Source organism: Thamnophis elegans, chromosome 2 (assembly GCF_009769535.1).
Source record: "Thamnophis elegans isolate rThaEle1 chromosome 2, rThaEle1.pri, whole genome shotgun sequence".
Lineage (NCBI taxonomy): Eukaryota > Metazoa > Chordata > Lepidosauria > Squamata > Colubridae > Thamnophis > Thamnophis elegans.
In genome coordinates, this window is record NC_045542.1 from 17,563,810 (window position 1) to 17,576,270 (window position 12,461).

The following is a 12,461-nucleotide window of genomic DNA, read 5'->3' on the forward strand; positions in this document are numbered from 1 at the left end:
GAAGAATCCTGCACACACAAGGGATTGAGCGGCAGTATGGACAGTGAAGGTGGAATTTGTTACCTGAAGCAAAACCTCCAGAGACGTAGAAACAGGTTGTAAACCAACCTAATGCTCTCTAATTTTTCTTGTATCTCTTTTCTATAGGTACCAATGTGTGTGCACTGAATAATGGCAACTGTCAGCAGTTGTGTCTGTATCGAGGAGGAGGTCAGCGGACCTGTGCTTGTGCCCACGGAATGCTCTCGGAGGACAGTGTAAGCTGCCGTGACTACGATGGATACCTGCTCTATTCAGAACGGACCATTCTCAAAAGTATCCACTTATCCGATGAGAACAATCTCAATGCGCCCATTAAGCCATTTGAAGACAGCGAGCACATGAAAAATGTCATTGCCTTGGCCTTTGATTACCGCTATGGCAGCAAGGGAAGCAACCGCATCTTCTACAGTGACATTCACTTTGGCAACATCCAGCAAATCAATGATGATGGAACTGGGCGAAGGACTATAGTTGAAAGTAAGTTACTTTGGATGTTCCCTCCCACCCTTTTTATTTTCTGGCTGCTTCCACCAAAGCGGCAATCTGATTGGAGGAAAGCTGCAGAAATACAGTAAATGTGTCACTACAAAGAGAAATTCTCAGTACCGCAATTACAGGGGAAGATTATTTTTGTGTGGGTTGCAAGATCTGCAGGCAGGGAGCCTCGTATTTCCAGTGCTGTGGCGTTGAAGCAGATCACTTTTATTAAAAGCCAAAATTCCAGAATATTAAATGACTATTGTAAGTCTCTGCATTCAGGAGAACATATAAAAGGCTAGCTCACTGGTTGTTCTTTCAGTAGTCAGAATATTTCCTGAAATAGCTGTATTTGAGAACATAGTTGTGCAACTTTTCTTGATTGATGGAATTTCTGTCCAGCTTCTGTTCACTTTGGGCTTCACCGAAATTGGTGCATCCTTCAGATCGGTTCACTAATAGGAGGGAGAAGCTGGTGCAGTTCAGCCGTAGCAAGAGAGTAGGAAGAATGAAGTGGTCTGTATACGGAACAGCGGATCTCAGATAATTATGTCCAAAGCAAAGAGATTTGTGTTTTGGAGGTAAGGGAAGAACAGGAAAACAGCAGATCAGGGAAAATCTGGGAGTTGGGCTAGTGGGATATGCAACTTAGGGATACTAGCAGTGATGTAGATAAGGGGAGGGAAAGAAAGGGCTAAAAAGAACAGGGGTTGGTGGGTCAATGGAATATTCCACTCTGGCAGCTGTTTAGGGGAGAGAAGTGGCAACCCTCATCAGCTTTGCCTTAGCTTTCTTATAAAATCACCCCAGGATCCCTCTTGGTTTTATTGTGGCCTAAACAAATATATTCCCAGTTTTGTCCTTCCTGAAACACTAGCCTATCTAGTATTTCTGGAATGTAGTGTGTTGTTCATGAAGACTCTAGTGTACAGCTGTAAATGGATCACATCATTCCACTGTCAGGGACATTTCATAAGGCAAAAACTTGGCCACAGCTTGTTTTGGCTGCATTTGTAACATTATCCTAGCTTATGTGTCTTAATGATTTGTTCAAAATGTAGGAAAAAATAATCCATATATCGAGGTTGAAGTATACAGTACAACACCTGTAATTTGTCTCAGCCATAAAATAAGTTTGTTTTCCTCCTCTGGTGTTTATCACTAACAAAAGGCTGCAGGCTAGTCTGTTGAATTAAAGGTTGCTTTAATTCTGCCCTTTTGACAACTGTTCTGATCTTATTCTCATCTGAATTAAATTACTGGATGATACGCAGATCTTGATACTTTGACCTGAAAGCTGGAGAGATGGTATACACATTCCTTAACTCATTATGTGGATTACCTTCTGATTTCCTACTTAATATGCAAAAATTCCTTTATGCATTCTCTTCTAAAAATGTGTGGTGTCCATCACCATAGAAACCACTGCAACATTTTCAAAAACAATGGAATGTGTGAATAAAATGTGACCTTCTTCTAAAGCCCCCCCTCACCCCCACAGGGAACAGCTGTTACCTGGAGGAAGAGCTGACTGGTGAAGCCTCCTATCTCTTCTGATGTTTTAGTGTGTTAGGAGGGAAGAAAGCATATCTATACTTTTGGGGGATTTTTGACAGCTGTTATAAATCAGACTCCTCTTTTGCAAGGAAAAGCTTTTTTGCATTCAGACAATACAGATTCCTAACTTCCTGCATTTGAACAGAAAAGAATTCCATTCATATTCATCAAACATGTTTGGGATTTTTTTTATGTTCTGTTGTTCTGTTTGCCTTTCCAAACTCTATGAAGTCAGTGGCTAGAGAAGTTAGGGGGGCCTTTATGAAGTAACTCTCTTCCATATGTAATCAAAGAGGCAAATTAGAATATAATATGCAGAGAAGACTCAACAACCAAGAATTAGTTTCTAGTATGCATCTTTATGTAATTATACATGATTTGAAAATATGATGCTCATGATGATGATATAATTGTTATCTTTAACAAGCTTTACAAAATCAGTATTAAGACGGCCCTTCAAAGTCATACAGTATGTGCAAACATTTTAGTTTCCCAGAACTTTTCAAAGGATAAAATAGAGGTGGAAGAGTAAGCTCTTCACCAGTATTTACAACCATAGCAAAGGTCTGAATTGTAAGATGTAATTTTCATAATTAAATTATTGTAAAAATGTTAACATACCTGAACATGAATACTTCCTCCCAATTCCCACTTTCCCTGTTTAATATTTATTAGTTCCTCCTAAAACTATTAATATATAGCTCTATTGGTAGTTACAAGCTTTTAAGTTAACTCTTCTAGTTATGTATCCATGGCATTAATTTCAGTCACTTCAGTGCATAACATTTCCTCCATAGTCTATGGGAGAAAGCAGAATCCTGTTTAAATGCTAAATAATGGTACAATATGGCTCAGGTTCTTCTTGAGCTAAAATGTCCATTTGGAGACATTTTTTTTTTTTTGGAGACATTTTATTAAGACTTATAGGCCGCCCTTCTCCCTGAGGGGACTCAGGGCGGCTTACAATCATAAGGGAAGGGTGTGCAGTAACAAGAGACAAACAATAAGTGACCAAAAATAAAATGGTAAACCACAACATGCATTCAACAGTCAACACTCGGGCGGGTAAATTGGAAACCTATCCCCAGGCCTGCTGGGAGAGCCAGGTCTTGAGGGCTGTGCGGAAGGTCTGGATGGTGGTGAGGGTACGAATCTCAACGGGGAGATCGTTCCACAGGGTCGGAGCTGCAACAGAAAAGGCTCTCCTCCGTGTAGTCGCCAGTCGACATTGACTGGCGGATGGAATCCGGAGGAGGCCCAGCCTGTGCGATCTAATCGGTTGGAGGGAGGTAATCGGCAGAAGGCGGTCTCTCAAGTATCCAGATCCACTACCATGGAGTGGTTTAAAGGTGGTCATCAGTACCCTGAAGCGCACCCGGAGATCGACAGGTAGCCAGTGCAGCTCGCGGAGGATGGGTGTAATGTGGGCGAACCGCGGTGCGCCCACTATCACTCACGCGGCTGCATTCTGGACTAACTGCAGTCGCCGGATGCTCTTCAAGGGCAACCCCATGTAGAGCCCATTGCAGTATTCCAGCCTAGAGATCACAAGGGCTCGAGTGACTGTTGCGAGAGCCTCCCGGTTCAGGTAGGGCCGCAACTGACGGACCAGGCGAACCTGGGCAAATGCCCCCCTGGTCACAGCCGACAGCTGATGGTCAAAAGTCAGCTGTGAATCCAGGAGGATTCCTAAGTTACGGACCCTGTCTGAGGGGTATAAAATTTGACCCCCCAGCCTGAGTGTTGGAGTGTCGGCCAAATTATTGGGAGGGAAGCACAACAGCCACTCGGACTTGTCCGGGTTGAGTACCAGTTTGTTAGCGCTCATCCAGCTCTTAACGGCCTCAAGGCCCTGGTTCATCACGTCCACCGCTTCATTGAGTTGGCACGGGGCGGACAGATACAATTGTGTATCGTCCGCGTATTGGTGGTATTTTATCCCGTGCCTCCGAATGATCTCGCCCAGCGGTTTCATGTATATGTTAAATAGTAGGGGGGATAAGACCGAACCCTGCGGCACCCCATATGTTAGGGGCCTCAGGGACGATCTCTGCCCCCCGACCAACACCGACTGCGACCTGTCCGAGAGGTAAGAGGAGAACCACTGCAAAACAGTGCCTCCCACCCCCACCTCCCGCAGTCGTCGCAGAAGGATACCATGGTCGATGGTATCGAAAGCCACTGAGAGGTCAAGGAGAACCAGGATGGACGCATAGCCTCCATCTCTGGCCCTCCAGAGATCATCGGTCAATGCGACCAAAGCGGTTTCTGTGCTGTAACCAGGTCTGAAGCCGGACTGGAAGGGGTCAAGATAGCTAGCTTCCTCCAAGGCCCGTTGAAGCTGGAAGGCCACCACCTTCTCAATCACCTTCCCAATAAGGGGGAGGTTGGAGACAGGACGATAGTTGTTTAAAATGGCTGGATCCAAGGATGGTTTCTTCAGGAGGGGTCTCACCACCGCCGTTTTAAGTGCGGCGGGGAAGTGCCCCTCTCGAAGGGAGGCGGTCACGACCGCCTGGATCCAGCCATGTGTCACCTCCCTGCTGTTGGCAACCAGCCAGGAGGGACACGGGTCCAGAATACAGGTGGAGGCACTTACAGCTCGAATGGCCTTATGAGGCCAATTCTGTAAAATTGAAGTTTTAAAAAATATTTTTTAAGTTCTCACTGTCATACAGGAGGAGAGCAGATGAGTCAGTGTCCCTTAGCTGAATATCCCTTAGCTGAATATCAGGTGGTTGATAACTTTGCTTTTGCAAGTAAACTACTGTACAACTGATAACTGCAGTGGTCAACAGCCAAGCACCGAAAACCCTTCTTGATACAGATGCATCTATATTTTAATCCGATGTAATTTTATTTTCCCAAGGTACATCTCTCAAGAGAACAGATGTGTATTTTATGAACTTCTGGTAAATCCTTATGATTGTAGCTAAGATCCCAGTGGAAGTTGGGAAGGGAGTAGGGGGAGCCTTTTTCTCTAGGCAGGATAATCTCTGAATTACTTTATGACATTATTCTGGGACAAGACTTTCCCAGTTTGAGGGGATTCTTGGAAACAGCATCTGCTTTTATTGCTCAAACATGATTCCAGACCCAACTACTTTGGAATGAACTACCTGATGCCCAGGGAATTCTGAATGAGAATTCTTGGGAAGACTAGGAAGTTCAACACCCAAAACTAAAAAGACGAAAAGACTCTGTATATAAATAGCAAATCGGGGAAAAGAATAGAATCTGAGTGGAATCTCTCTTGAAAATATGGGTGAACCCTAGGCATCTGATTCCCTGAAGAGTCTTTTGCCAGGGAAAAGATGATCACTTAGAACAGTGATGGGGTACCTTTTCGGCACTGAGTGCTGAAAAGGTCGCGTGGAAACAACACGTTCGCATTCATCAGGGCCGTGCTCTGGAAAAGCCGAACGTCTGGGTTCTGGCACGCATACGCATCCGACAATCAGCTGGCCAGCACGCATGCGCACACCTGTTTTCGGCACTGCTGTGCGCCCAAAGGACAGCTGATCATCGTGCATGCATGCACGCCAGAAATCCAAAAGACAAACATGCTGGGTGACATGGCTTCGTGTGCCACTTTGGCACAGACCTCATGGACCTAGAAGAATGACATGCTGTAAGAATCTGGTAAACATAGTCCTACATTACAGTGATTTTCTTGGAATGCAGATCACTAATACCATAACATATTCTGACATGTATACATATATTTATGTGGCCAGGAATATATGGCAATTCTTCTCAGTTTATGGCATTTGTGTTGAATGCCAAATGTTGTATTTCCTCAAATGTGTGAAGAAAGCACCATTGGTCCTCCTACCTGTTTAATTGTATCTTCTGTAAAATAGCTGTGGGCATACCAGTCTCCTTAGAAAACGATCATTGGAGTATTAGGATTATTCCTATGTTGTGCAGTTATGCCAGATTCTTCGTGAGTTTGCCCTCAGGATGGTTACCAGGTAGATAATAAACCTTGGTGGAACTGTTCTTCAGGGTTGAATCCCTAATAAAATACATACTAAAGCAAAAGATCTCACTAAGCAAACCTCTGCTTTGTTAGGCAAACCTCTGCATTGTACTGAGGGAGAAAGCGTTCAAAATCTGATTTGATTGTGGTTACTAGCCTGAAGGCAATATCGGAAAAGATAAGAAAGAGGCTCAGAAAAATGAATTGAGTGTCTCAGAACAAGAATAAAGAAAGGACGGTTCAGAAGCAGAGTAAATTAAGCAATAAATATCTTTCTGAGTTCAAATTCTAGAAGGAATTAGAAATCAAAACTTCCCTTACCACTCCGAGACTGGCAATCTGCTGAAGGCTTCAACCAAATGAACGTTTGAGGAATGTGTCAGAGCCTCCTAGTCCTTTTTTCTATGGAAATTCTCAATCTTAAATAACAATCTCATTCTTATTGGTTTATTGGGAAATTCCAAAGGCCCCTATTTTCTTTTGAGTTGCTGTATGCCTGACGTATCAGGTTATCCTTTCAGATGGTATGGGGAACTTGGTAAAATGAGGACTTGTTGGGGGCAATATGGTGACTCTGTAAACTACTTAGAGAGTGCTGTAAAGCACTGTGAAGTGGTATATAAGTCTAAGTGCTTATGCTATTTGTAAATGCTTGTTAATACAAGACTTTGCAGAGGTTTTTTTTTTGCCATACACATGTTTACAGAAAAACAGTCCAGTTGAACAGAAGCAGAGAATGTTAATTCTTCATCTTTTCCAACCTTTTCCTATTTCTGAACATTATAGGGAGGATTTAAAGAATAAAATTGGGCTTCACACAGACTGTCTTGCTCATTAATTCATCTGCTGTTTCCCAGAAAACGTTTGTGGCAATATTATTCATAAATTAGTACTCAGGTCAGCCAGTTATGTCAATTCACAGCCAGGGGTATTGCAACAACAAGCATTCAATATACAATATAGTTCAAGTGGAAAAGATAATTTCAGAAGTTCAAGCTTGGGGGAACTTTAGACGAAGCATTTTCCAATTTAATTGAAAACTAGGCAAGAACTGGTATGCATTGTTCTTCCTTTTTTCTTCTGCATACCATAGCTAAAGCTTTTTGACATTAGTAAGAAAAAGAATCAAGCTTAGTAATGGAATAAAATTACATTTTCATTAAATCCTTGTTACAAGCAAAACTATTTGCACTTACTTTCATTAGAAATAAAAATATAGGTCAATTTTATTTTTAATTATAATTATGAGTTGATTTTTTAAAATTAAAAGCAAGTAAGGGACTATGAGGTATAAAAGTTTCTAAAAGTTAAAATGATGTGTTGGTGAAAGGTTTGGGAACCTCCTACTTTGTGTGGCATTAAGTGGTTGCTAGGTGCTTTCAATAATTATCTTTGATAATTATTGATAATTCTTTTTTTCTTCATCTTCCTGGATACAAGCACAGAGTCACCCAGCTTCCCCCCAGGCAAGTGGATTACTAAATATGACCACTGCCCACAGATTAGTTCTAAGAGGTTTCTTTGAGGTATCAAAAATTAGAGCCACAGGGACATCGTGTTGTTTCTAGCAGCTCATGCGTGTAACAAAGTTTTGGGAATGTGCTGAGAGAGGCACATTCACATTCCTGTTATTTTTTATTGATTTCTCCTGTTTTCTTTCATAAGTTTGTCCTGTTTTGCTTCCAGCAAAAGGAAATCTCCCTTCTTTCTTGCGTATGGAGTTGTATGTATAAATTACCGCAATGGTTTTAATGAGATTTAAAACCCTTCTCTGCTCGTGGGCATTTGTTGGCTGCCAGCAAAGGAAATGAAGCTCATACCCAGCATGTCTCATTTGCTTTTACAAACAGTGGCTTAGGGCCTTCGAGGAGATGATAGATTCATTTGGAGATTAACCAATTAGTTTCCTTCTGTTTATTAACTTGAGGGAGGAGGGTTGTGATGCCCAGATATCGGCATTCCTAGATGGGAAACTGCCAAGTGACTTGTCCAAGTGTTGTTTCTCCACCAATAATCAATCGGTCTAGTGCCATGATGGCAAAACTATGGCACGCATGCCACAGGTGGCACGCAGAGTCCTCTCTGTGGGCATGCCAGCCGTTGCCCCAGACTAGCTCCACCATGCATGCATGCTTACCTCCCGTCAGCCAGCTGGTTTTCTTGTCTCTACCGTGTATGCACGGGGGGGCAGGGCGCATGCGGGGGACGCGCACATACATGTTTGGGGGTGGGCCACATGCGCAGGGGGGTGTTCGCAATCCATTTTGAACCCTCGCGCAGTGCCCCCACGCCCTGTTTTGGCTTCCAGGTTGGTGCAGGAGACCTTCCAGGCCCAAAATGAAACAAGGGGGGGCACACAGGGGAGGGTCGCACATGCATTGTATTATGGGTGTGGGCATATGACTGCGTTGTCGTGCGCAAGCGTTTTTGGCACACGACGACAAAAAGGTTAGCCATCACCGGTCTAGTGAAAGGAAACATGGAGGATGAATTTATTTCCAGATATGGATGAACCTCTGTCATCTTTTGCCATTCTGACCTGCTAGGACACTGACTTTCAGCAACAGCTAGATGGCCACAGATTCCCCATCCATTTTTGTCTGTCTGTCTGTTTGTTTGTTAGATTTGCTTGCCACCCATCTCATTTCAAAGTGACACAGAGCGGCTGACACCATTAAAAACATTAAAACCATAAAAGATAAACATTTCTAAAACAATCAAAATAGAAACCAGAATAGAAATAAAATTATAGTTCCAAGATGGGGCAACGGGATGCATGTGATGGAAAGTGGGATTGCCTTTTAATTCCTCCATCACCTCCAGTGTGAGGATCCCCTCTTGAGGCCCACAGCTATTCGGCAGAGCCAGGTCTTCAGGCTTTTGCAGAAAGTCAGAAGGGTGGAAGCTAATCTCACCTCAAGAGGGCAAGATTCCCAAAGGGCAAGCTGGAACATGTGGGATGGGCCAGTCCCAGTGGGGTAGAGACGGTTTTCCAAGTAACCTGGAATGTTCAAATAGAACATTTGCAAGTTGTTGCTTGGAGATGGACCAGTTTCATTCCATAGAATTTTCTGCAATCAGAATTCCTGGTAATTGTTTCAGAATTTCAGAAGCCATGCAGGGCTTTAGAGTAACAACCAACACCTTGAATTGCACTTGAAGCAAACTGGCAGCCAGTGCAGCTTGCGGAGAGTGATGTAATATGGGCCACCATAAGGGTCCCCAAAACTGTTCCAACTATAATGAAAAGTCATAAGATTTTTGGCCCCTGAATTAGATTTGGGGTGGTGGTGTCAGTCAGTTAATAGGAGCGACTTAGAATAACTTTATTGTCATTTTGAATGTACCCTAATCAGCATACATAAAAATATAATTTTGTTGCATACAGCTCTCAAAGGCCATTACTACAAAGTCATTTGGCCTTGCATTGAGAAGCAGTGGCCGGCACTGTGGTTTGAAGGGATATGGTACACTTTGGTTAAGGATGCATGGCCAGCTTAGGGTATCTGTGAAATATGGAGAGAGGTACAGATATTGCATGCTAAACTAGCCATCCCCATAAAGCCTTTGACTACAATAAAACAAAGAAAAGGCCTAGCAGTTATACAATCCTTTTCTTGAGGCATTTTTCAATTACCAGAGGTAAAGGAGGGGGGGGGATTTTTTCTTGCTTTGATACAAATTAAAGGCAAACACTGAAGAGGCACAAAGAAATGGCAATTTTCAAATTGCATTTTCTTCCAAAAAATTTCAGATAAGATCAATAATTTATTTGTGCTAAAAAAAATCTTGGTAAATCAATAAAAAGCAAGCTGTCAAGTTCTGTTTGTGGCAGCTGATTTAGTAAGTAATTTGGCAGACCAAAAGCCATATTAAAGTGGCCAGAATTTGTTTTGAGGATTGACTAAGCCCCAGATTAATGTCATATAATCAACCTCTTGATGTATGTTGTCTATAATATAAAGAACACAATGCATTTCCTTGTAAAATACATACCCAGCATAAGACAGTGAGGCGAACCTTTTTCTTATGGAGTGCCAAAATGAACTTCCAGTTGGCCCGTTCGCCCCCCTCAGGCTTCAGGAAAGCCTTCAGGGTCATGCATGCATGCACAGAGAGTGGGTCGCGCATGCATGCGCAGATGGGCAAGGAGGATTTAATTGGTGTGGGCATGCATGCACATGCAATAGTGTGTGCACACTTAATTTCCTGAAGCCTAGGGAGGGTGAAAATGGCTTCCCCTGGCTCCCCAGGAGGCAAAAAATCAGCTGGCCAGCGCGCGCATGCGTGCCGGAGTTGATAACTGGTGTGCCAGCAAATATGGCTCCACATGCCACCTGTAGCACATGTACCATAGGTTCGCCATCAAGGGCATCAGATGTATATAAAAGATACATATATATTTCTTTATGTGTTTATTAATCAGTGCAGTGGGCTCTCTAAATTGTTAACAAGGAGATAAAACTAGCTAATTTTTTCCACACTTCCCTCCTTCATCCAAAATCTCTGGAATCTGTCCTGTTATAAATTTGGGGTATTCTGTGCTCTACACTTTGAGATGCATTGAAAATTGCTTATCAAGATAGCTTTATTTTCTCTGCTACTTTTGAAGAATGAGGGAAAACAGATATAAATCTAAGATTGGTATTTCAACCCCCACATTTATTTTAGATGAAAGAAGCAGCAACAAATAATCAGAATTCTCTCTGAGGACTCACAGGCATATACCATATTTTTCAGAGTATTAGACGCACCTTAGTTTTTGGGGAGGAAAATAGGAAACAAAATTCTGCCTACCAGGTATCATGTGCATGCTTTTTATCTCCTTGCTGGGATAAAAAACAGCTTTAATTCACAGCTGATCATTGGAGGGAGCAGCAATGAGAAAAGCAGGCAAAGCATGGGAGATCGCTTCACTCATTAGCGCCTCATTAGGGCTAAAAAAAAGCTTTGAAAACACACCCCATTTTCAGCCTCTTTTAAGGGGGAAATAGTGCATCTTATACTCTGAAAAATACGGTAATTAGAATGGCATAGGTTTCTCATGATGGGGACAAAACTAAACCAGGTTTTTGAACCACGTAGCAGGGAAATGGGAGATCATTCTTCCTATTTGTTGAAATCAGGGAAGGTAGCTTTCATGGTAGCAGACAATACAGATATAGGTAGTACTCAACTTACAACCACAGTTAAACCCAACATTTACGTCGCTAAGTGAGAAATTTGTTAAATGTGTTTCGCCCCATTTTACGATTTTTCTTGCCACCTTTGTTGAGTGAATCACTGCGGTTGTTCAATTAGTGACATGGATGTTAAGTGAATCTGGTTCCCCCATTGACTTTGCTTGTCAGAAGGTCGCAAAAGTGGTCACATGACTGCAACTGTCATAAATGTGAGTCAGTTGTCAAAGCATCCAAATGTAAATCACGTGACTGTGAGGATGTCGCAACGTTCATAAGTGTGAAAAATGGACATAAGTCACTTTTTTTTCAGTGCCACTGTAACTTTGAACGGTCACTAAATGAACTGTTGTAAGTCAAGGACTACCCGTAGTTCATTTCAAACATTTTCTGTTTTGTTGGGTCAGTTGTACTGGGGAAAAGTGATGTTGACTGTGAGGCAATAATATCAGGACAAAATAAGAAAGGGGCTCAGAGTAACAAGGAGTGGCTCTGAACAAGAATGAAGAAGTAAGAATTGAGAACCGGACATAGTAAATAACAAACACATCCCATTTTCCCTTTAATAGATGTTGGTTCTGTTGAGGGATTGGCTTATCACCGAGGCTGGGATGCCTTATACTGGACAAGCTACACTACTTCTACCATTACCCGGCATACTGTGAACCAGACACGTGTGGGAGCTTTTGAAAGAGAAACTGTGATCACCATGTCCGGAGATGACCATCCTCGAGCCTTCGTGCTGGATGAATGCCAGAAGTAAGTTCCAGTGTCCACTTGGGTGACTGAAAAGCAACCCTTCAGAATCAGTGGGGCTCATTCATACACTCATTCATTTCCTTGCTCATTTGATGATGATGATGATTTTTTTTTTTGTTCTTCATTCTACTTTCCTGTAAATATTTCACATCAGTAGACAGCCTTAAAATGACCTGAATCTATTAAAACAAGAATAAGCACTTTAACAGCATTGTTAACCAACCACCGTGCTAAATATATTCACAAGTCCTATACCCCTCTTAAAAAAAATAAATTCAGCGCCTGAATTTCCCAAATCAAAGTTGCCACTATAGAGATGTTATCTTTTCTGCTCTACGCTTGTACTATATGGCTAAAGAGCTTCTGAATTAGTCTTGCTTTGATAAGCTTAAGGCATGAAATATGTTTGGATTTAGCAATGAACAGTGTTATCTAAGCAATCCTTCAGCATATGCATTCTTTTC

The 12,461-nt window shown here is 42.4% G+C and overlaps 1 protein-coding gene across 3 annotated transcripts in view; it reads left to right on the top strand.

Moving 5' to 3' along the window:
- The window catches only part of LRP1 (LDL receptor related protein 1), a 337,681-nt gene that overhangs the window by 257,283 nt on the left and 67,937 nt on the right, over positions 1-12,461 (top strand). For all 3 annotated transcript variants that reach the window (XM_032212335.1, XM_032212336.1, XM_032212337.1), the window contains 2 exons: positions 148-519; positions 11,808-11,997. In XM_032212335.1, the coding sequence (XP_032068226.1) occupies positions 148-519; positions 11,808-11,997 (562 nt within the window). The remainder of the gene's footprint in view (positions 1-147; positions 520-11,807; positions 11,998-12,461) is intronic.